The sequence below is a fragment of the Homalodisca vitripennis genome, chromosome X, assembly GCF_021130785.1.
Source record: "Homalodisca vitripennis isolate AUS2020 chromosome X, UT_GWSS_2.1, whole genome shotgun sequence".
Lineage (NCBI taxonomy): Eukaryota > Metazoa > Arthropoda > Insecta > Hemiptera > Cicadellidae > Homalodisca > Homalodisca vitripennis.
This window is the reverse complement of record NC_060215.1, coordinates 73,710,269-73,736,856: the sequence shown is the minus strand read 5'-3', so window position 1 is coordinate 73,736,856 and position 26,588 is coordinate 73,710,269. Positions and strand designations below refer to the sequence as shown.

General features: G+C 34.5%; 1 protein-coding gene across 2 annotated transcripts in view; it reads right to left on the bottom strand.

The window, feature by feature from the left end:
* LOC124369212 (cytospin-A) overlaps nucleotides 1-17,637 on the bottom strand; it is a 50,500-nt gene extending 32,863 nt beyond the window's left edge. For both annotated transcript variants that reach the window (XM_046827052.1, XM_046827053.1), the window contains exons 1-5: nucleotides 17,163-17,637; nucleotides 8,992-9,123; nucleotides 8,133-8,171; nucleotides 6,375-6,481; nucleotides 3,756-4,002 (exon numbers count right to left, since the gene is read on the bottom strand). In XM_046827052.1, the coding sequence (XP_046683008.1) occupies nucleotides 3,756-4,002; nucleotides 6,375-6,481; nucleotides 8,133-8,171; nucleotides 8,992-9,123; nucleotides 17,163-17,483 (846 nt within the window). In that variant the 5' untranslated portion in view covers nucleotides 17,484-17,637. The remainder of the gene's footprint in view (nucleotides 1-3,755; nucleotides 4,003-6,374; nucleotides 6,482-8,132; nucleotides 8,172-8,991; nucleotides 9,124-17,162) is intronic.
* Between the last annotated feature and the right edge of the window lie 8,951 nt (nucleotides 17,638-26,588).

Genomic DNA, 26,588 nt, shown 5'->3' with positions numbered 1-26,588 from the left:
TTCATATGAACTAACATTGTTATATTATTATGTCCACTTTAGTGAACTGACTAGTTTTATAAATGGCTGAACTGACCATTGCTGTACTAAAAGGTAATTCACGTGATGTTTACAAGAAAGAGCTACCTCAATGCCATAAAAATTTTGATTTCTATGAATTTAGCAATGTAGGCGATCTGATTGTCTCCATACCTTAACTTGCAGCTGTTACGGTCATTGTCTCATCTACCTACATATCATACAGTTCATTATGTTATAACTGTTGTAAACAAGTTCATTTTAAGTTATTTTTATAGCAATTAATTCCAAAATAATGGCAAGCATACACTGCAAATGAATTTTTACTGTGCAATATCTCTGAACAGCAGAGGACATATTTGTATAATTACACAAGTAACAATATAAATTAAAATTAGTGAACGTTTCTTGTTTACTGCCAAGCAGCGGTTGTCCCAAAAACACTCTTGGATGGTGTGATACTATCGTGGGGACATGTAAGAGAGTGTTTGTTTCAGTACACTCACTCAAGAGGATGCAGAACTTCTCACCAGAAAGTGTGAAACTTACACTCGTAAAACACTGATTTTCCCTCATTTTTAATATTGCAACTCTGTCATCAATATGACTGTGGATCTGGCTAACAAATTTCAGTAATGCTAAAATTACTGCTTGCGTTTTGTATTTTATGTTAGACATAACAACCATAACAAGCATATTTATATTCAAAATTCTATTCTAAAATTGGCCGATATAAGATTAATAACAATTCTGATATTGGTATATTCTAATCTTATATTCTAGCCTATATATTTGGGTGACAAATTCAAATTTATTACTGAAATAAATCCAACAGAGAAAAGAATGGCCTCATCAATGCTTCCTATTCCTCACCATGGAACCTCAACTTACAAAAGATCTCGGGCAATGATAACCACAGAGTTTTTGGTCTTAGAAAATAAAATAAACCATTTGTCGTCACTGCTTGCCGAGTATAGAATTCCCTTTCTACCCATATTAAGTCAGTTGTAAGGTAAAACCGGTTTACAGCCTTACTGAATTCTCAATAGCTAGAAAAAATATCAGTGATGGGTTAGTTGTGATATGCCTTGAAGGACGGATAGAGTTGTGATGAATAAGTGTATGAATGAGTTGTACATATAAATTTTCAAAAAGACTTATTACATAATTTTGTATGTTTTCCAAATGTTGTAGTAGTTTTCCTTGACTTAAGAAATTGTATTATGACATTAGGGTTAATTGTACCCTTGATACGTTAAAAATTAAGTAATTTATCATTGCCCCCACACAGTCAAAGCAGACACGTGGCTATGTATGAACATAGATAGACATAGAAAATAGAACTGCAAGCTAAATATTATTTACAAAACTACGATATTTGTTAACTTTCTTATCTACCTATATGTGTTTTCATGCAAAATACGACACAAACATATTTTAGCAATCAGTAATTTGTGTACTACCTACACAAATTACTGAAGAATTACATACACAAATTACTTTTAAAATCTATTTTCTTTTCAAATCTATTGTAATTATTTCATCTATCTATGTTTCATTCATACATACAGAAAGAACGATAGTATGTTTTGGTAATAAGCATGTGATCAGTTATCTTCCGTGATCGGTTATTTGAAGATTCAGTGGATTCGACACAGACTTTCCAAGTAAATTATAAGCACTTTTTTTGATTTTATTTATTATTTTGTGATAAAATATTTTGAAAATATTGGTATCAAAATCAAGTGAAAACCACAATATCATCTAAACAGTAAGATATCAGAATCAACTCATCCATAAGATTACACTTGTAAGCTATTTTTAGATAAACGCTATTAACTTTCAGTTAAAAGTAATTTAAAAAAGGAAACGCAAGAAGGAAAACCAATTTAAGAAGATGGGCATTAGAACCTTGAAAAAGCTAGACTTAATACAATAGACTCAACACTACCACCACCACTATTTATATACCATTAATGTCCCAAAACTTTGCTGATATGTCTTCTGACATTAGAGAACTTGTAACCTGTCAGACTCAAGACAACCTAGGCCATGACAGTGAAATCTAATTTTCCGTTTATGTTTTCTGGAACCCTAAACTAAGCCAATATTTCAGCAAAAGTCCAAAATTAATATTAAATTTATTTATTGTAAATTTAATACAAACAGTGAAATATTTTTATATCAACATTTACATAAGAAGAAACTTAGATTTTTCGAAACCTGTCACTCTCACCACTTTATGCGTGTGCAGTGTGCACCTACGATCCTACATTTGCAGGATATCAGGTAATGATTATTAATTAACTTATTATTTTGCAGTGCACATCATTCTTTAACTTTTGATATATTTTGGAAAAATGTAGCTAATTTTTGAAAATGATTGTACCCATAGTAAAAAATTTAAACATTCCAGTACAATTGGTGACTTTTACAATTTATTTTATTTTTAATAATGAGAACCTGTATACCATTATATTTTTCTGAAACTAGAAAAAATATGAAGAATAAATTGCTACCTTAAAAGCTAATAGTTGTTATAATATCACTGTTTACAAAGGCACAGTTCCACCACTTTTCAAAAGTGTATTACACATGTAGGTTTATGATATAACTTTATTTTTTAAGTACGGGTGCAAAACAATCAAACATGGTGGCCTGCCAACTGGGGTAAAAATGACAGCCAGTTCCAGGGTTTCAATGCTACAAATACAACATTCTTCAAAATAAATGTTGACTAATGTGATCCTGAATATAGGCTTTGTGTAATAAACTGTTTCGACGCATAGGATAATGTGTAATAAAACTCGTTTTAAGAAACATATCACAATACCTCAAGTACAGGAATCCTTTTTTTAGTTCATAACAAGACAAAAGATTTCTGAAGATCATAATCAGATAACACAATCCTTTTCAAACCACAAGGTATTTATACTAACATGAATGAAAAAAATCTTTTCTAAATTGAAATTCATATTTATTGCCTGGCTAGCAATATTTCCGGAATAAAAATATTTTCCTGGCAGTATTTCTACTGATCTACTAATAGACATTTATGCAACCTTTTAACCCATTGAGTCCCGCTGCCGCAAAGTTGTGGGCGTGACAAGTGTGCAATCGTGGCTCATCGGCACAGGGTTGTTGCCGCTTGCTCGCCTTTTAATTTCGCATTTCTCTAGATACACGCGTTGAATATACTGGGATTCACAGCAGAATACTGGCTTTCTCTTGAGGTCTATTTCGATTTGCATTACAATACTTGGCAGCCTATTTTTAGACCAAACGTCGAGGCATTTCAGCTGGCAGTTATTATTTGGAAACACAAATATGGCTTTGTGTAAGAGTGAGTTATCTGATACAGATATCAATGAATAATTGTATCATGAGATTAGTGAGTAATCTCTGATAGTGACAAAGAAAGGAAGTAAATATTTTCAGTTGTGAAAGATGTGATTTTATTTTTAACGAACTAGTTTGTGATTCAGACTTGAGCTATGATCTAGGCTATGTTGATGAACAAATATATATATATATATATATATATGTATATATATATATATATATATATATATATATATATATATACATATATATATATACACATATATATATATATATACATATATTTGTTATATATACATATATTACATTACATATAATAAAAATGTGAACATATAAATACAAAAACATCAATAACATTAACAATAATTTAATGTATTTCATTGGGAATTCATTACCTTGAGAAGTTCTATGAGCTTTTTTTCCCTCTCTGGTAAGTTAATATCATCTGCAGTTTCATGCAGCAGTTTCTGTAAATTTATATTCTCAGTTTTTGCCGAATAGAGTCTTTCCGATTGCCGACACAATGAGTCAAGCAACATTTTTTTCTCTTCCTTGTAACGTTCTCTTTCATTTCTGGTCTCATCCAGCTGTGCTTGAAGGTCAGACAGCTCCTGGATTGTTGCTTGCAGTTCTTCATTGGTGCTGAAATTCAATATTACAGTATTTACATAAGGACATGGAAGTGATCTACAGTATAAAACCAATGTTTACTCGCACATTATGAGCAGTCTACAGAACAATCTCATATAACAACTATGACTGTCTTAAACTAGAACCATTTGTATTATATTTAACAAAAATCTAATACTTTATTTAACTATAGTTAATGATTGTACATACTGAGCACTCCACGTTACATCTTTAATAATAAATATTTGAAACATATTAATTTTTAAATCAGTTTCCAATTACTTTTTAATTTTACTGTTTTTCCTACAATAAAAGCAAAGGACAAACAACAAATATATTCCAATATTGGCTCCCTTTAAGACCTAACAATGAATTTAAAATACTGACAAAATTCTTTAGTAACAAGAAAACCCTTATCTTCTTTCTTTACAAATTAACATCAATTTAATATTTGTAATTTCATATTTCTATTTTTAAACTATGAACTTTTAAACTATGAACGGCACACTTCCAAAATATAATGATTGAAATTTGAATGAAGTACTTGTTTGGATCCACCTTCAATGAGCTTAGAAAATATACTTAGTACTTTCTGTGGAATTATAATGATCAACAAATCAAATAAGAAGAGTTTATGTGCCATTTTAAATTTAAGTTTGTTGTTATAACATTTCCATTATTATCCTATTAGCATAAAGTATGTTTGAATTGTAACAAAGTTTTTAAAATACCACATATTATATATTAAAACATAATAATTAAGTAATTATTATATGATATTTAAACAGAACAAGTTTTAATGATATATTTTTATTCTATTAAAAGTTTTATGACAATTGTAACATCTGGACAGTTACAGGATGGGGGTGGCAAATAAGTGGGATGGGTGGTAAATTTGCATCTGTTACAACTGGATTGATCATCAAAACTTTGCCACATGCAATTATATAAAACAAGTCAAAAAAATTTTACTTGAGGAACCTTTTAAATTACAATTGCTGTTCAGAAAGAAACTAATGTTTTGACATGGTGCGGCAATAGGCAGGACTAGTGCCGCCATCTTGGCATCAGTTTTCCTACACTCAGTACGCAATTGTGCATCGTGCCTATCGTACTTTGTATACAGTGGAGTGGTGAAATGAACACTGCAACTGAAAATCTCACCATTTGTGAAGTTCAATGTGTGATAAGGTTTTTTTTTGTGAAAATTCATAAACCAATTGAAATTTAACGCCAAGTTTGGTGATGTGTACGGTGAAGGAATAATGAGTGAAAGCCAAGTGAGGCAGTGGTGCATTGATTTTTTAAATGGGCGAACCAGTGTTCAAGATGAGCAACGCAGAGGTATGAGAGTGTTATGAGTGATGAATTGGTGGCGAAAATTCAATTTAAAAATCTGTGAATCGTCATTTTACCATTACGGAACTCTCAGAAACTTTTTTTACAAATTTCACAGTTTAATTCATGAGATTGGTAAACCTGATTACCACTAATTTTGTGCCAGGTCGGTTCCGAAAATCTCAACAGAAGACCACAAAAAACAGAAACTTGTTGCTTCGATAAAAAAGGAAACAAAGTCATTGATCGTATCATAACCGGTGACGAGGTTTTGACTTTAGGTTCTGGTGCAATTTACATGTATTTGCTGTCAGCAGTCAACGTGTTAGGGAGTTATTCTCATTGATTTTCTTAAATGTGGCTAAACTGTCAACTAAGAGAGGTAGGTATTGCCAAACACTTAAAAACTTAATACACAGGATAAAAAAAATGTGGAAGTGTCTGGAAAGTTTTTTTCTCTACAATAAAGCTAGTCCACACAGGGCCAATTGTACACAAGAGCTCTTGGATTGTTTTGGATGGGAAGTTTTGAATCATCCACCACAGAGCCCGGATTTGGCCCTGAGTGACTACCACATGTTCCCAGTGATGAAGACATGGCTCGATATGCAACAATTTGACATTGACGCTAAAATGCATGCCGGTGTAAACCAGTGGTTGAACTCACAAGCGGCAGATTTCTACAGAGGGTATTGAAAAGCTTGTACCATATTATGATAAATGTTTTAATTTAAATGGAGATTTTATAGAGAAATAGCCTAAAAATTTACCTTCAAAATGTAAATAATAAAAACTTTTATTTTAATTTTATTAAATTTTTACTTCAAAACATCTGTTCGTTTTATCACATTTTTACTTCAAAACATCTGTTACTCTCCAGACAGCCCTCTTAGATTTATACAAATAACAAATTGATTATGAAAAAAATTAAATCCTTACAGTATACTTTGAAAAACCAATTATTCACATTGATGGTAACAAATTACTGCATGAAATTCCAAACATAATCACAAAAAAAACTTTGAAGAGATATGAAAAATAGCTACCTGCAATGGGTTTCTTCCATGTTCCGTATATGTTCTTGCAAAATTGACATCTCAGATGTAGAACTTTGTGAGCTCCTATCATATTTACAATGTTCAGACTTTGTTTTCTGTAAAACACCAATCAGTAAGTAAGTAAATACATACATTACAAACATAATTAAGTATATCCTAACAAATTTTATTTGTTTTGTTTTAAGTTGTTAATGCCAGTTTTAGAGAACGTAATCATGAGAAAGGTTATTTAAAGACATTCTTTTTAAATTAAAGGTAAAATATCATGGTACTTGTTTTAAAAAGCAATATTTAACATTTTCAATCACAGCTGTTTTTAAAAGTATCTACCAATTAAATAAATAATAAATTTTAAACTCGAAAGTGTATCACTATATTTTATAAAGCGTGTGTTTACGAAAGTTACATTTTTTATGGCTAGCCCTAATCAGACCAATTTATTAACTAATAATTATTATGTAACACGATTTAACATTCCCTTAATTTAAAAGAAATAAAGAAGTTCAAGCGGCAGTTTACTGTATCATGTAATGTAGGCATAGTTTTAATAGGTCAATGTAAACTATTTGAAAACAAAGCAATTAGGTGGATCGTTTGTATCCTGTATATGACCACTTGTTTGCTATTTGCTTTTACTACACATTATATAGTGTCATATTAAATCTTTCAAATAAATAAACTGTAGAAAATTAGTGCCTGTCCAGTCGGCAACCAAGGTGAACTAAACTCGATGGTATCTTATCAATTATTGAATGACAAATGTCTTCTGGTGTACGAAATAACCAAAGAAGTTAAAAAATATTGAGATTCATTAACAATTTCAGATAATTTTAATTTGTGTGGAGTTTATAAAGATGGGTGCTAACACTTAAAGAAAATGATTTGTATAAAATAAGCTAAATTTATCTAATTAAGAAATAACATTTTAAGTACCCTGACAATGTGTAATGTTTCAAACTTACAATCAATATAAGGAGAATTTAATATGGTTTGACACCATTGTTCATTAAAACTTACAAGGAACTCCTTACATAATAATAAAAAATGTAACTTCTCCTGTAATGGTAACAAACTAAATTGCAAAATAATGTTACTCTCTAAATATCTTTATGGAGATAAAAGACAAATCAATATTTATAATTTTGATAACAAATTATAGCTTTTTACAAGTTATTACAAATATAGCTTTTACCTTAAGCAAATAACTTATTACATATGGCAACTACGATGTATAATCAAAATAATCATTTACAACACTTCTGAAATGAAAGTAAACATTTTTTAAACCTAGTATCACTGTGTCCTCAATTGTTTTTACTACTTTATGATAATTAACATTGCTATACTGTTTTTATTCTACACTTTAAATCCTTCATGTTTTGTTCCTAAAACATAAACATACTATTCATATATTTTTAATGTTAGAGAAGTAGGGTCAAATGAAGTTGTATTATGTTGTTTTATTTTTTGACATAATGTTATTAAAGATTAAGAGTACTAAACTTTGCATCACACATCATATTCAACAGTCTGTTTAAAATAATGTTAAACAAAATAATTAAGCTTAAAGAAGATCATTATAAGCATGAATTGTAATATTTGATATCTACAAAAACATAATAATTCTCAAATTGTACACTTAAACCTTCACTAAATGTTATATACATTTTCTATTTCCATTTGCTTTCTAAGAAATAACATGTACTTCTAGTAATTAATAGAAATTATTAGACATTTCATTCTTACCTTATCATCAGTTTCAACTTGCAGACTTTGATCTATAACCTGTAATAGAGTAAACATTAGAGGCATAATTGTTGTATAGGAAATGAAAGATGAAATACATGTTTCACACAATTAAAACAATGATAAATTCTGCTAGAACACTTTCATATTAAATATTTTTATATAAAGACTAAACAAATATTTCCTTTAAAATAGATTATTTTAATACATTTGTTATTGATATGTAAATATCCAACACAACATTACAACAGTTATATTTATGTTTATTTATATTATATATTTAACTAACCCCTTTTAAAGAGTATATTAATATATTGAATGCAACTAAGAAATCTTAAAATGCAAACATTATTAGATCCTTACAAAATACTCTTTGTAAACATAAGAGGAAGGGTAAAACTAAAATAAAAAGAAAATACTACCCAAATGATCATTCTATCTGTTTACAATATGGTGTTTTTGAGGAAGTAATTCATGTCTCTTACTCAAAGTAACCTACCAAATCAGATGAGTAACCTACCTCTTCACTTCAAACTGATCACTAAAAAACAGGCAGTGAAACAATAGCCTACTACCAAAAACAATTTGATAGGTGCTGATTAGACGCAGAAACAAAACTCCTTAGTCTAAAACATCATCTTGCATGACTAACTTGGAACTATTAACTCAAGGGGAAATGGGGGAGGAACACATACATCCACACGCCGCTGTCAGGAACTGATCGAGACTGGGATAGCCAATTCAAATTTTTAAGCTAACCGAACTTTATTATTTGTTCCCAATCCTTTATTGGAAATGAGGAATACATGGTCTGGGTATAGAAAAATCATTGCTCCACCATTTTATTAATAAAACTTACCAATATCAATTCTTCCATTTCCTTGATCAAAGTTGTAGAAAGGTCAAATCTTTCTTTTAACAGTCTCTCTAACTGATCCAACAACACGTCATCAGATTGATTTCCTTCATTTCCCGCACTTAACAAGGTCACCTAAAAACAAATAGTAAGAAGTAACATCGTGTGAACATACAGTTTATCATTTAGTAACTAGTAATTGTTTAAGCTAGATTAACCTTTTAAGGTTTAAATATTTTATTATCACAATACTTTCACTATGTAGGAAGAAAACTGAAAGTAATAGGACTAGGATTAATAGGTAAGTAGGATGCTGGTATAGTGGTTGATACACCAGGATATATCAGTAGTTTATGTCACCTTCCGGCCACCACATGTTGTATTGAACTGAAACTGTGCTGTACTGTTAAAACATGTTATTTAAGTGTCATAACTAAAAGCAGTACTCTCAATTTCAATTGCCATCTAATGTCCTTTTACCATGTTGATCAAGCTAATTACAGTCTTCAATGAATTTTGTTCTGCTATTCAAGTTTCAGTTTTATGCTAGTACTGTACTACAGGGTTCGGAAAAAACCTCCCCGGTTTGAGCAAGTCACTGCGTGAGTTGTAGTGGGGGTAGAGATGTGGAGGGGGTATTGTTCCGCAGCGGCGTACGTGCCATTTTCAGTGTTTGCCATGGCTTGGCTCGTTGAGCATCGGGCATTTGTTGTGGAGGAGTTTATTAAAAATGGCGGTTTTGTGATTTCTACTCAACAAGCGTTTCGGATTCGATTGGAACTTGGCCGACGTGATAGTGTTCCTGATGCGAAAACGATTAGACTGTGGGTTTCAAACTTTAGACAAACAGGGTCAGCACTAAAAAGAAAACCAACTGGCCGACCTCATACTGCAATAACACCGGAGAATGTGGCGCGAGTGAGAACATCCATCCAACAGTCTCCAAAGCGTTCAGCGGTTAAACATGCAGCTACCCTGGGATTGTCAGAAAGGAGTGTAAGGAGAATTCTGCATAAGGAACTTCATCTGCATCCCTACAAAATAATGGTTGCCTAAAAGTTGTCTAAAGAAGATTATGAGACATAGCAGGACTAGAAGACTCGCGAGAACACCAGCAGGGAGACCGGACAACGACCAAGGCAGCTACGAACCACAACAGCAGCAACACAGGACCAGGACGGTACGAGGGTTTCATGCCCGACCGATGGACGGCAATGGGCAGCAGGAAGATGGCTTACTCAAAGACTTATAAATAATGTTTAAAAAGTAAGTTAAAAGATTTTGATTTCTTTGAATTAGCTACAAAATATGAAATAGTTTTTTTTTATTGAAAACATTTATAACGGTGATTGAGAGGGATTTTGATTATAACAAATTTAGAACAAGAGGGATTTTGATTATAACAAACTTAGAACAAGAGGGATTTTGATTATAAAAAGTTTAAAGCCTTTCAAATTTATTTTAATTTTGCTACAAATGATATATTTACGGAAGGAGTATAGACGGTTCAATTATTTTTGATAAATTCAAAATCAGCCCTTGCCAAAAATCTAGGATTCTGTAAAATGGGAATTATGACAGGCAAATTAGTGAAAATCAAAAATTTTGTAAATAGTACTATTACAGAAGTATACAAAAATATTGGGAATAGGAGAAAAATCAAAAGATTTAACAATAAATTCAAGGAAGCGCAAAATTTTAGGATTAGTGAATGATATGGATTTAGTAATCTTGAATGGAAGGACGTGAGGGGTTTAATATATATATATACATATGAATGGTTTAACGTAAATAATCTTAATATATATTTTACCTACTATTTACTTCATATCAAAGTTTCAGTTTATCAGCAAAACAGTGTACAGTACCATATTTTTATATGTCACGTCTTGAAACCCCATCATGGATACTCCTGCATTTTCCGTTATCGCTAAAGGTGAATCACCACTCCGCAATCTGATCGATTTGGACGTTACCGTGATTCGAACAAATTTAGTTAATTTAAAGAACTGTACACGTTAGAATTTCAATTGACAGTGTTTCGTGTAAAAGTGCGATGGTAAACATATTGTATGTATATATCTCTTTCAATTATTATTTCGTGTTCCAATTTTGACTGCAATACTCTACGTTTCATTAAAATTAATAATTTTAAATTTATATACAGTACTTGTTATAATTTCTTACTACTCATTTCCTGATAAAGTATTCATAATCAAACCTACTTAATTAATGTAGCTGTTGAAGACCTCTTTATATTGGAGTCTGCCAATTCAACCTTGATATAATAAATAACAGAATATAAATGGTAAAACTTTATGTATCAAAGTCTGCCCCAAACAGCCTTAATATAACAAACCTCATTATATTGAAATTCTCAATATATCAGTTTTGTATTTCTGCTTGAGGTTTGATATAACGAGGTTCCACCGTACTTGCTTCCGATCTAGTACATTCAATCAAACACACAGAGAACTCTTCCTGAAATTTCTAGAAACTTTTCTGATAACAAAAAAATTATGAACCGTCTGCTCCTTTTCACTTTTTCATTCATTTTCTCTATAAAATCATCAGTAAACCACTAACCTCTTTTCCGTCCATTTCAAAATCTCATGACAAACATTATTTCAGCCATCTTTTAAAACTCATATCCATTTGATTACAGTTCTATCACTAATCGTGTTTTGCCCATATACTTTACAGTTCTGACGGTGAATGTCAACTGTTTTGATGCCTTTAGTATGAAAACATATAACAGCATGTATTTAAAAGTCATTGAGATTCTCTGTTTTGATGCCTTTAGTATGAAAACATATAACAGCATGTATTTAAAAGACATTGGGATTCTCAATTGATGGAGGTATTTTAAACATGCATAAACAGATGCAAACGGTTGATTTTTGCTGAATAGGCGGTTTGTGGCTTGCCAACAGATGTAGGTATAGAAGTCTACCCCAAATAGTCTTGAATTATCGAACCTCGTTATATCAAAGTTTTCTATTTCCTCTTGAGATTCGATATATCAATATTCAACTGTACTTTCTTGTGATATTTCAAACATAAAAACTTATACACTGCAGAAGTGAAAAACACCAACTGCTGCGCTGCAGTGGCAGAAAGTAGGTACTTTGATATTATCTGGAGGCCACTCTGTCCCTATGTACTATTTGTTATTAGGCTATATGAGTAGGTAAATACAAACATACGTATTATAAATATAAAAAGTTAAAGTTGACATTTACAGGCGCTCATGTGATCTGAGTTTGAATTTAGGTACTATCTCAAGGGGGTTTTTCTTTTTTCCACCAGAAATACAAGGTGGCAACAAAGGCGTCACCATAGACCGCACTGAGGGCCAGGGACATTTCCAATCGGTAATTTCCCAGCCTCAGATCACATCTCAGATCATCCAACTTTTCAGACATCAGATCACTATGGACATCTAGCACGATCCCTAAATTCAAGCTCAGAATACATGAGTACTCCCGAATGTCAACTTTAACTTTGATTAAAAAACCTGCGCGGAAGCAAATTTCTGAGCATTACCACGCAGGAGGGGCCCCCCTGCGGTGGGGAGTTGGTGCGGGGAGTGGGACCAGCACATTCTTGTATCTGTTTATCAGCTGTCTGGATCGTGTCTCGCTCTCACAGTTTTGTTTACACTGCAGCAACTTTACCTGTTCTATAACTATATTTTTTTTTTGTAGGCATATACAAGTGTCGCAGTCTAAGCGTAAAATATTAATTGAACAGATTAATATAGCCATAGATGTATCCAGGAAGCTTGCATTTTGTTTTGAGGTTAGCTGTGCAGTGGCAGTGGCCATTAGAGATGTGTCGTTCAATTCGAACGGGTCAGTCAAGTGAACAAGTGATCCAGATCAGTGTCTCAAAAGACCGTTCACCTAGAACGTGAATAAGTTTGATATTTTTTTCAAACCAGACATGTTATTTTTCATGATTGTAAAAACTTATAATATTATTATTAAGTTTATTTAAAAACTCTTATCCATGAAAAATAGCTTAAAATCATATGGAACTAACTAAAACTATAGAGTTAATGCATTAGGTTACACTAGGTTCTCAAAATTGTTCATTTGTTACTTTCGTTTACTGCTAACCGATTAAGAATAAAACTGTAATCGCATAACTCAACAAGGGGATCAGGGAGTCTCCCCATTTGTAGGGAATAACCTTAATTATAATAAATCAAAGACATAACAATCAACCAAGTCTTATATTAACGTATTAACGTTTAAAATATTTAGCAATGTATCTGGTAACTTACAATTACATTTTTTAAATCAGTTTTAATAGATACATTTGCATTTAATAGATTCCTGAAATAATACATTTATTGTTACATATCTATTCATTCACTGTACGGTATGCTGTTTCTTCCTCTATTCAAATACTTTTATACTAGCGGATCCTTTCGTTCACTCGGTCATTACATCCAGTCGTTCATTCGTTAATTTTGTTCAGTCAACACGATGACCGGTATAACACACTCTAGCGGGAAGGCTCAGTAACTCTGTACTGACCGGTTCAACTGAACAAATCGCAGCAGTGAACGAGACCGACTGAGCCGGATCAATCAGATGACCTAATAGAGCGAATGCCAAAAGTGGTGGGGATACTGGGAGAGGGCAGCATCACAGCGTCGGAGGGGTATTTACCCAACCCAGCGTGAACTCAAATCATCCAGGGTCTTTTTGTAAGCGGTTTACCTATAGTTACATATTTATAATAACCTAATCAAAACCTATCGCTACAGTATAATAAGTGGCCACCAACACTATCTGATGATTATTGATTTTAAATATCGATACTATCGAATATGACATTTGACCTATAGGTATTCATAATTAATCATTGCCAACTTTCTTTATTTAGACTAGTGACGTCATTACAAGTTATTGCTAGTGACATCATTACCTCTGTTGTTATTTCGTTTATGTAGGAGAAGGCTAGAGACAACAACAAGAACAATGGTGATAAAGATGCAAATATTGGCTCAAAATATTTTTATAACAATGAGCAATATTTTAAATGGTTGCAAGAAAATGAGATAGCTCCTTAAATCCGAAGTATCCTGTTTACAGTGAAGAGATGAAAACTAGAATTGAAGGTGAAAATCACATAGTACTTTGCACTTGAGAAGACTTTTTTTAATATTCTAAATTTGGTATTATGAATATATACCAAAAATCATGTACTATTTTAGTTTAAATCAAACAAAGTATGACATTTTAATGAATAAATAGTTTTGACGGCCCCAGTACACGTAGAATTGGCTTCAGATTACTACGTAAGTAAGTATTACACTGCTCAAACAGACTTTAAATAAAGTTTAGATATTTTATGAAATCTGAAACAAATACATTTTTTTTACATATAAAAACATAGCTTTTCTATATTAACAAGCTTAAAACGTAATTCAGCTCGACCTCATTGTTCAAAATTTAATCAAAGTAAAAAGTGTTTGGAAATAAATTCAAATATAAAATCATTTGTTTCGTTATTGACTAATAGCAACAGAAAAGTGACGTACGTGTCGGTGTTTCACAAGCAGTCATGTTTATCTTTGAAAATACAAAAAGTAAGTAAATGTTGTTTTTTTTTTAATTATATATTATATTTTAATTTGTAAATTATATTAGTATTTATACATTAATTTCCAAGATTGAAAACTAGCCAAACCATTTTGTTCTTTGAAATACCTATTACGTTATTTGGTCCAACATTTTGTTTTCAGTCCTTTGGATGGTCATGAATATCGATTCCATATCATTCGATCATCATCATCCGATTGTGTTCCTGGCCTATTTAACTATTTATATTGCATGATAACAAGTACAGTAGTAGATAAAGACACAGTGGTCTCTGGATAATACCAAAGGTCTATGAGGTTAAAGGCTGACTCAGCAAATCACGAATTTGACGTTATTAACGTATTCTGCTCATCCTCCTGAATAAAAATATATATGGTTTCAGGGTGGTTCAAATGACAAATAACATGGTTTTAGGGGCTATATTCATAAAAAGTTAAGTTTTTAATATATTTATGTTTTGTTTGTGTGCTGTGTGTCTCGATATCTGAGTACCTTAATGTTATCTGTGGCTGGGACTAATAACGTATCTGTTATCTGAGCGGTTCGGGGCTGTGATCCAGTGCTTCACAAGAAATCGTGTACTGTAGTTTGGAATGAGAGAGTGTTTGTCAATCATGGATCAACCATCCACCAGTTCGACGAATCGTAAAATTGTGTGTGTGTATGTGTGTGTGTGTAGGAGTGTTTTGTCGGGCATGTTAGTAGATTTACATTTCGACCGAAATGAGATTATGTCCTTTTAATGGTAAGTGTCCTCTATTACTGTCAATTTATATATTAATTTTGTTGTTTTACATGATTTATTACTTTTTTACACTTTACATAAATTTCTTTGCTTTACTTATCAATGTGGCTATAATTAGGCTATATTCCTAATCAGCCCCTCTAGAATTTGATATTTTACTGATAGGTACTATCTCGAGGGATGTTTTTCATTCGTTGACATTAGCGCAGGGCAGCACCGCAATCTGCGCTTATGGCCGGAGGCACTCGTCTCATCCCCATAACAACTAATTAATTTTGTAATGGAAATTAAGAAAAACATTGTTCATTTGGGTCAAAATTCTGCTTATTCCAGTATTATTTTTCACTTACGATTCAAAAGATGGCGACGTATCCGATGATGTCATCACAAAGTTGAATCACGGTCACCAAAGGTCACGATGCCCAACATGGAAATATTGCTCCGCATGTGAAAAGTGGTTCAATTCGGTATGTTCTACAACCCCGTATTTCTCATTTCCACCCCGTGAAACCATAGGCCATATTGTTTTGTTCGGTAGGACGACTCCAAACCACATTATTGTTTTGTTCAGTAGGACGATTCCAATAAGTTTATAACATGAAACTTATATTTTGCCGCTCCGGCCGTTACTTTCACAATGACCATACCAAATTACCAGAAACGGAAATTCTAAGCAATATATGGATCAACCTCGATATTTCTCATATTACAATATAATGTTCCAATAGTCAATTAGAAAAGGAAATGACTAGAATTTCTTGCCGGAAATCAGTTATAACAAACTATAAATGACGCTAACGTAAACTCGCACGAATTACACAAAAAAGGATTAACATCCGAACGGCTGCACATCACGATAGCAACTGATTAGGACCGGCGGCCAGAAACTGATAACGCCGAGATAACGCCGCACGGACTGAAATTTATTCAGTATATACCCAGATCACGCACGATGCCTGCCCGCTGCGCAGCACTTCGCGCTGCTTGCTCTTTTAGAAAAAAATTAACTCGAGTAGTTCCAAATTTGAAGCCCAGATCACGTCAGTGCCCCTGATCACTAATAGGTAATTCTAAGCAATATATGACCGTCTGGCGGTTGCCTGCTCCCTATAACTGCTTTCCGGCAAGAAATTCTAGTCATTTCCTTTTCTAATTGACTATTGGAACATTATATTGTAATATGAGAAATATCGAGGTTGACCCATATATTGCTTAGAATTACCCCAGAAACTACCAGTAGAATGGACTGATGGTAGGCTATAGGCTATTTCCTACCATCAGCATGGAACGCCTTTTGCTGATGGCAACAAAAGAAAAATATCCCTTGAGTACCTCAGCTATCTGTAAAATATCAAAATTCTATAGGTCAGGAAGCACTACCCCTTTATCTATCCAATTCCATAGGGTTTGTCATGAAAACAAATGCTTGAGAACTAAAAAATAATACAAATCCATATTACCATTGTACTCAACATAGTAACACACCAATTGAGGAATCTACATATATAAGACAAGATAGCAATAAGTACTAAGCCACCCAATAGCCTATGGTAAACCATCTCTAGACTAAAGCCTATGGTAGTCCACCTTTAGACTAAGTATATGGTTAAGAAAATTCTCAAGTTAGGATAGAATGACACCAAGTAACACAAACAAATAATTAAACATTTAAGATAAATAATATGGTAACAAAGTCAGAGCGGTGATACAGAATTTAGAAATGAATTATTAACTTTATCCATCTACCAACCTGATATAGGCTCTATACCAATGTCTGTTTTAACCTAGTGAAGATATAATGAATTGTCACTTACCTGCAGAAGTCTCCTCAGTTTACTGGACAGCTCGATTTCAAGAACAAGCTTGTCCTTAATACTGTTTAACAGTAATTTAGTACTATTCTCCATGTTAATATTTTTAATTGAATACGAATAACAACTGACTTCACATCGTCCACCTTCTGCAGCCGTATCTGTAGAGAGAGGTATGGCCGCCAATTTATTTGGTGGCGGTAAACTCTGGCCGTTCGGTTTTGGAGGCAAATTCGTTAAACCAATATGGCTACCTGATGGATTTGGCGAAGTTGATTTACTGGCTCTCTCCCTTTTTTTAAACAGAGATCTAAGTTTATGCATTCTATGTAAAACAAAGATTAAGACCAAATATGCTGTAAATCTACGTAAACGTTAAACAATTCTTTCGAAATCTAAAATATTTCATAACACTAATGTAGTCCACCTCTAACTTTCCATCACACTTGACAACTAAGACAAGGACTGTATTATGCTAGTTCTGTTTGTTTTGTTTTGGTATGTTCAGTACGAGCAAGATGAGTTTTTGTTATATAGTCTACGACCGTAATGGTCGGTACTTGGTAGAATATTTGCACAAGCTTAAGAAAATTACTTTTGCAGAATTGATCGGTGAAAACTAAATCATTTGAATATTATTTATAGTAGAGTATGGATAATAACAAAAATGACTATCTAATACATACACAGATGCGTTTACAAGGATATAAAATGAGGTTTTGTACATAATTATTTCGGTAAATTAAAAAAAACTGTTATAAAATTAAAAAGCTATTAAAGACAATCCAATATACAAGATAGGTCTTTTATGTAACAAAAGTGATGATAAGTTGACCTGAAATCCCAACAAAATATTTAAAAATATATTACTAGGTCACTACATAAACACACTTGAGAAAAATATCATACTAGACAACTTGTGAAGTTGAATTATGAAATTTCAAGTTATGTTTTAAATTTATCAATTCTGTTTTTATCCATTAATGATTACTGCATCGGTGTTATATTGACATTTACCACGCTAAAAAGGCAAATGATATTCAAAATGGGATATCGTCTCTCCAGACGAGAGATTCACAACATAAACAACTTTATGTGTACTCTTAAATTATGACATAGTTTGTTGTGTAACATTATTCGACTTTATGTTATACAACCATCGATTGACTCATATAATATGGAAAAGAGTTACTAGTTATATTCTTCCCGTATTTGGATGATGAACAATCAGATAAATAACTGTGATTAGTAGTTTCTTAACCGGTGGATATTACTGTGTTCTGGTATGGGAAACATTTGTATGGTTGAAATTTTGATTTTTAATAGACCTATTGAAATCAAAGAATATATAAATATGCGTTTATGAGGATACGCATGACATATAATTATTGATTCCAGCGAAAAATAACTCATTGACATACACCTAGCTTTTCGATATTTAGTAGTTAATTAAGCCACTGAAACAATTATTCTATCTAATAAAATTTATCGATGACAATATATAAGTGACATCACTTTGATTTTACTTGTCACGCTTGGTGGTAGTAGCTAGTAAAATCATTAATATAAATATTAGTCTCTAAATTATGAATTTAGCTCATATTACATTAAACAATTACTTACAAAACAACATAATACTGGTACATTCATATTTTCAGTTGGTTTTATATTTCAAAACCTTACATGTTGTAGTGATAAAATCAATACTTAAATGTAATATTGGTTCACCAATTCTATATTTATGATTACTAAATGCCATTCGTCTGGTAACCAAAAACGGAGGCCAAGATGGTGGTAGCTCGTATGGCGGGTATCCAAAGGATGGCCTGCCTTGCCATCAGTGGGACTTTTTCTAGTGCGCCAGGCGCAGCTCTAGACTATTGTCTCAACCTCGCCCCCCTGGATATTGTCATTCGGGCTATGGCCAGGAGGAGTGCTTACTGTCTTCAGCAGATGGGACTCTGGTCGGACTGCAGCGGTGGGCACTGTAGAATTAGCACCCTGATACAAATTGGATGCTCTGCATATGATCTCTGATCAGATGCCACAAAAGATTTCCTTTGACAAATCCTTTAGGATTGTTGTACCCTCTAGGGATGATTGGTCGGAGGGAAAGAAACCTCTTCCACCAGCGGAGCTTGAATGGTTCACAGACGGCTCTAAAACAAAAAGCGGCACAGGCGCTGGAATTCTGGGAGAGAGACCATGTAGGGAGCTGGTGGTCTCTATGGGTCCGTATCCGACAGGTTTTCAAGCGGAGGTCGCAGCTATTATGGAATGTGCTCGTGAGATTCTTCGTCTACGATATAGGAGCAAGACGATTAATATTTTCACGGACAGTTAGGCAGCGCTGATGGCGTTGGACTCTTGCGTGATCAAGTCCAAACTGGTTTGGAATTGCTGTCAGGCCGTTTCCTCCCTTGCCAGAATCAACAATGTGACCGTTTGTTAGGTTCCTGGTCATGAGGGGATTCCTAGGAACAAAAGAGCTGATGCCCTAGCCAACCGGGGCTCAGCGACAATTATGACGGGCCCTCAACCGTTCTGCGGTGTTCCAAGGTGTTAAACCTTTAGGTTTGTCTCGAAATGGATTCACGCGGAGCATGAGAGAAGGTGGAGTTTGCATTCGGGCCTGAGAATGAGTAGAATGGTATTACAGTCACCTTCCTCCAGGGTGGCGTCGGACCTTCTCTTATTAAATAGATCAATGTCTTCTCGGGTTATTGGTCTCATCACGAGGCATGGTCACCTGAGGAAGCATCTTCACAGAGTCGACATCCTTCAGGAGGATCCGCTCTGTAGAAGGTGTAATGAACAGGAGGAAACTGCTCTTTGACTGCCCTTCAATAGCAAGGGAGAGGTATGCCATCTTTGGTAGTTTGGACAGGGGTGGTGAATTTTCCCAGGAGGACATGATAGGTTGTTTTCGGCGGCTTGTGGAACTGCTGAAATTATAGACTGGTAGGCCTCATGGTGTGTTTCCGGGGTTCCCCTTGAGGCTTAAGTGCATGGCAGTAGGCCGCCCCAAGGGGAAAAATACTATTAATGTATTATAGAAAAAGTATAGGAGAAGTTTATGGAACTGTTGAATTCTCAACATAACCATTGAATAACAATCACGTTTAAATCTGTTGATTGAATGTTCAGTTTGAAATTTATATCGTCATACATACAAAGTACTGATAGTAAAATGAAATGTGGCCGAGCACTTATTTTATATGACAGAATCTTAACGATAAAACATGTCTGGAAATCGTTCTCAACACAAAAGGTGTAATTTAGCCTACTATGCTCACCGTAGCGTTACATGTGGCGTTTGCTTCAGCGAACATGTTAACAGCACAGCAGTCACATGGTTTGAAACAATTGTTTCATATAAATGTTGTCGTTGTGTAGACAGTCTATCGTAGACAGAGTTACAAGTTACAATGAATTATTTACATTCCTTGCCGATATGTTTTATTTTCTATAATATACATTACGAATCATCTGGTAGTTATTTTATACAAAATAATATCTGCCAAATATATTTCATCATGTGACAAAACTTCCGTCTCAGATTTGCATTTAAAAGTAATAAATTTGTTCAACCATGAAATTTACGAGAAACGGAAAGCTTTGTATGTTTTGTAATCCTAGTTCAATTTGAACCACTTTTGGAACACAGAAGAGAAAGCCATATTTTAATTTTTGTTGGAAAATGTAGTGTATACTCAAGTGGTAAGTGGCGTTTCTGTGTTTAGTGATTTGCATGCTGCATAAGTGCGCAAGTATAGATGTAACAAGTTTCGGTGGCTGGCGCTGTCTCAGAAGTACAAAGTTGTAGCCTTGATTATGGATACTCAGAAGGATCCATAATCTAGGGTTGAAGACATCACATCGTCTTCTAGTCGTGACACGAAACCTTGGCGCGGAATGCGATCACCTCAAGCCGGTGAGTTTTTAAGTCAAGTCTCATGCCCCAAATGAATTACTACATGGAATTCCCATGACAGATACATTACATGTTAAAGTTAAAACAAGATGGATATCAGGGTTGAGGCAGTTTAGCGCGGGCGTTCAAGTAATTTATCCACTAATATCACTCCTGAGTCTTCGCTGAATTAAAACTCAACTCAACTTAAAACATCTTCTCTTTTGACAGTTTAGAAAAACCGTATAATATGTCAAGAAATACAATTCTTAATATGCACAACATTTCCTAGAAGGTAAAATAAATGTTTCTTAATTATTAGTTACTGATAACAATAAAGATGAGACTTAGTTGTCCTCATACTAAGCACTATACAAATAACTAAAATAACTCTCTTTGTTCGTAACTGAGTACAAAGTGCCCGATGCTGTAACATCGCTGCTACAAAAGATGTCTCTTTAACCTCCTTCCAAATGACTGAAGGACTTTTCGACCTTAAGCTCCCCTGGCAGCGCATTGTAAAGCCTGATTCCATTACAATGAAGATTATGTTCAAAGAAAGTAGTTCTGTGTTTGGGGATGAGAATTTGGTAATTTTCAAATTCAAATCTTATAATTACTGTAAACAATTTACATTACATAGTAAAACTCGGCCATTTAATATACGATTCTGCAATAATCCCACAGTGTCACATTCACACATACAAATGTTGCACTCATTCACTCAAGTAGCTCGGCAATTTACATAATCTTCAACGCCAGGGTATGTTTTTAAAATGGGTGGTCTCCCAGTTACATGCCAATAACTCGGTGACATTATAAAATACCATTGACGCCAAAAAGAGTTTAAGACGGGTTTAACGCCTTAGGCGTTAATGCATTTTTAATGGAAGCTGGCAATCTGTTGATAAAATGGACACCTGCTTGCGAAGGCAAGTGTTCATAAACCCGCTTTCTGTGTTGTCCGGAACGGTAGTTGTCTCTGCCTCTTGTCTCATATCCATGCACTTCACGGCCACTCATAACGGTACATTTAGACATTCGAATCGCTTTCATTTGAAGTTTGAAGGCTCTCAAAAATTGATTGCACTACAGCCCCATAACACCAATCCGTAGGTAAGATGTGGGTAAATAAAACCCACGCCGTTATCAGTACCTGTCTCGGGCAGTACTTGGCAAAAGACCTCATAATATAAATGCCCGAGGCTGATTTGGTACAAACTAAGTCGATGTGAGCACTTCATGTCAACCCTTGATCAAGGTGTATTCCAAGGAAATTAGTAGATTGTGTTTCTTCTAGAACGGAGTCTGTCAACATTATGGCAGTCCCACACCTAGAATCACCACTACGCAAAGAGAAGTTCAAAACATTTTGATGCGTCTGTTGTTAGATTGAAACTTTGGAAGTGTTGGACGCAGTTGTTCGTCAACAAAAGCTTGTTGTTCCAACACTTCCATTGATTTTCCATGGAAGCAGAGAGTCGTGTCATCATCATGCCGCATGAGTCTCCCGTGCAGTAGTGACGACTATATCATTGACACAGACCAGGAAAAGAATTGGACTGAGGATGGAGCCCTGAGGAACACCATACTTCATTTATATTGACGTTGAAAGTTGATTGGATATTTGAACCACTTGGGTTCTGTGGCTTATGAATGAACTGAGCCAAGAAAGAGGCACTCCTCGAATGCCATGCGATTCCAGTTTGTCAGCAGTGTATTATATGGCCAACACAGTAAAATGCTTGGGATAAGTCGAGAACACATGTAATGTGGGGTTTCGACTATCTAATTCCTTTATCGTCAATTTGGCCTTTATGAAGCCCTATTGGTCATCACAGAGCTGGTTGTGACTATTAAGAAATCCAAGCATTCTTACCAAAAACGGGTTTTTAAACATTTTTTCCGAAACAGACAAAATGGAGACAGGCCAATAGTTATTGATGGAATATGGATAATCTTTTTTTTGAAAATCGGAGTAACTTCAGCCATTTTCAGAAGTGAGGGAAAAACTCCTGTCTGGAAAGACAAATTCACTAATTGAATTAGGGTACTCACAATGTGTTGGGAACACTTTTTTATGAGCCACATGGACATTAAATTGAGATCGGTTGATTTTTGGCTGGGAGCTGTTTGAAAATTTCGGTTAGCTCTTTCTTAAGAACAGGTGACAACACCATATAATATGCTGCAGTGCACTGTCTTGGCGTTTAGGTAACCTGGGGCTTAGAAGGACGAGGATCCAGCAAACAAACATCACATGCGAAAATCCGTTAAACTCAAGGGCAACCTAGGCTTTATCTTGCACCAATTTATCTCCAATTTTTACTTTGATTGGCGTGGAAGTTTTGGTTTTATTGTTAATGGTATCCCACACAGTTTTGGAAACGTTTTAGGAAGAAAGAATTTTATTTTAGACATCATATGCTTTCGCCGCCTGGATCACATTTCTATAAATCTTTTTATAATTTTGAAATTTTCATTTGCAGTAGTCCGGTAAATTTCTGAGAAAAATTTCAGTTTTTCTCTCGAAAACAGTATTCCTTTCGTGATCCAGTTATTATTTGTCTTTTTAGGGCAAACTTTGATTGTTTTTGTAGGACAGCATAGATCGAGATTGTAGTTAAACCAATTTTATTAAATGATTGAAACTGCTGTTCTATGGGTTCTGTTAAATTTAGAAAATTCCATTGTTCTTTTAAAAGAGAAGCACTGAGAAGAACAATGTTATTTGGCCTTGTGTTTCTTATGGTTTTTGTAATTTTGGGTTCCCTCTCGATTTGTTTCCCCATAATTATAGCCTCTTGGCTGTAGTGGTCCGAGATGGCTGTATTAACCACAGACACTGCGACTTTTGGAATTTCGGAGACGACGTTGTCGATGGCCGTTTGTGTTGTTGGCGTTACTCTCGTTGGAGATTTAACCAACAGCTCCAAGCTGAAGGACCGCAGCATATCGACAAGTCGTACTGCGGTAGAAAGAGTGTTATTTTAGCGCATTGACATCGAAATCGCCCATGAGGACATAATTCAGCTGAGGGTTGGTCAGGTCTGTCAGTTAAGATTCTAATTTTGCTAAGTTAAAACATCATCGCTTTCGTTGGGAAACCTGTAAATACCGACAGCGATTGTTTTTGACTTGTTGAAGTTGACTTTGATTCCAGCTGCTTTGAAGTTATTTTCCACTGTTTCCTTGAATGAAAAAATTGTGAACTTGAAGGTTTTTTTTAGAAACATCGAGACTCCCTCTCTTTTGTAGAGTAGTCTGCAATAAGAACTAACCTGATTGAAATTTCAAATTTTGCAAAATTTAATGTTTGTGTTGATAAACCCATTTTTTATCACAAGTATATCTATATTCTGTTCTTCACAGACGAGTTGCAATTCGTCGAGCTTGTTGGTTGCGAATTGGGCGTTTTGGTGTAGCAGCCGGATGAAATTTTTATTTAGAAAATTTGCATTAGTTTGTCGTTGATTTGGTGCATCTGTCAAATTGTTCTGGCGCTGAAATATGGGGTCTCTGAAAGAGCGGTTTTTAATTATATTTTGTCCTAGGTCTGAATTCGTATAATTGTACGAGTCTTTAAAAAACAGGTTCCTTGACTAGAGCCTTCTTGGCCGTGTCGGTATAGGAGTCGTGAGGAAGTACGAATGCCTCTTCAGTTTGACGGCGCACCCTTGTTCCGGAAAGTTGGCTGCGGGGCTTCAGTCTTCCTCAAAGTCTCCACACATTCAGCAGCGAGGCTCTCCACCACGAGCCCCGCCAGCTTACGCTTGTCGCTCATGGTGAGGTATTGGCCGAGGGCTGTGAAACACTATCGGCTGATCCTGTTGAAGTCGACTACGCGAGTTCCGTATATCACAGCCAGCTCCTGAATGAAAGTATTTACCAGTGCGGTCTCCAAGGGAATGGGATTAGCAGAATCCAAGTCGTGGTGGTGTGGGAGAGTTGCGATGACCATCTCGGTGTTGGTGGGTCTAGTCACGATCTACTTCTCTAAGTGAAGATATATGTTCTTCTGCTCGCCGTCTGCCAGTTAAATGGTGCCCGCAATTAACACCTCGCAATGAGTTGTGTGTTTTCCCGGATTGTAATTTTGTATTTGTAGGCCTGGTTTGAACCAGATCATGCTATTTTGGACAATGTAACAACATATCAAATGTAAATGGATGAGTACGTTAGAATAATATTTTTTCTTAAAAAGAGGCTTGCATGCAGTTTACTGAAAGAATCATTATTGTAAGAGACTCGCCCTTTTCTTTTTTATTACTATCTGTTTATGGTTATGGCAAATGTGAAAAATATAACTACATACATGAACTATACCAGCCACACACACTATATTATCATCTTACTACTAGAACCATTTAGTGATAAAATCCACTTCATCGCTACACAGGCCTTTAAATCCCAGGCTAACAAGTAGTTTCAAGGTACGTTGCGCATATCAGACTTAATTAATTTATGTTCTATCGTAGAACAGGTTTTCTCAGCGGGTAAAATGATGCAAGACTCGTATGCAGCTGAGTCTTGTTCAACATTCATTTTTTGCAACATCGCTTTCTATTGTTAGTGTCAGAATCAGTAGCTAGAACTAGCGGTTTACCAAAAAGGAGAAAACTAGCAAGATTATTGAAACCAACTCCTGCCCAATTATCTCGAAAGTTGTTTAACATGCCTAATCCCACCTAAGCTCTTTTCCTTGTGTGGCTAATTTAAAATAAAGGTTCTCAATGACAACAAATTCACATATGGAATATTCACATTCATGAGTTTTAGTCAAGGAAGACTTCTTTCATTCTCCCTTTTTAAAATACAGTATACTGAAAATACTTACTGCTTGTCTGATATAACCACATCAACAGTTTTTAAGTAATAAAATGAATGAAAAATTTGCATGGTTGCACACGATATATTTTCGTTGTTTCGTCAAGATGATAAAGACTATTTCACAGTTTTAAGTCAAAACACGCTCATAATCTACCATTTAGGTGTGTATCAGGGCCACCACGCCCATTTGGGCTCCCTACCAAAATTAATAATCCATGTATACATTATATTCTTATATATTATATCCGTGCGTGTGTGTGTGTGGGTGTTCGTGGGCGCGCGCGCGTATAACTAGATTATATAATGACGCTCATGTTTTGGAGACAATCAAAATACTAACCAAACCAATTACTGTCTAAATTAACCATAAACATATATGCAAAAATAGGCAATTTTAAATTAATACAATGCAAAATACTGCCTAAAGTACAATAAACCTTTTCTGGTACAAGGATTAAGCCGCGTTTACACCGGAGCTGACAACATTGCTGCCAGCAAAAGCTGACAACATTTACAAAAATCGTACTTTTAATTCCGTCAACATTTGCTGCCAACAATGCTGTCAGCACCGAAAAGTGTTGGGCAGCATTTACCCACCAGTAGGTCGGTAAAGATCAAAGAATGTTGTCAAACATATGCTGGCAGCAATGTTGACGGGACTAAAAGCGGACCGTCAACAATGTTGG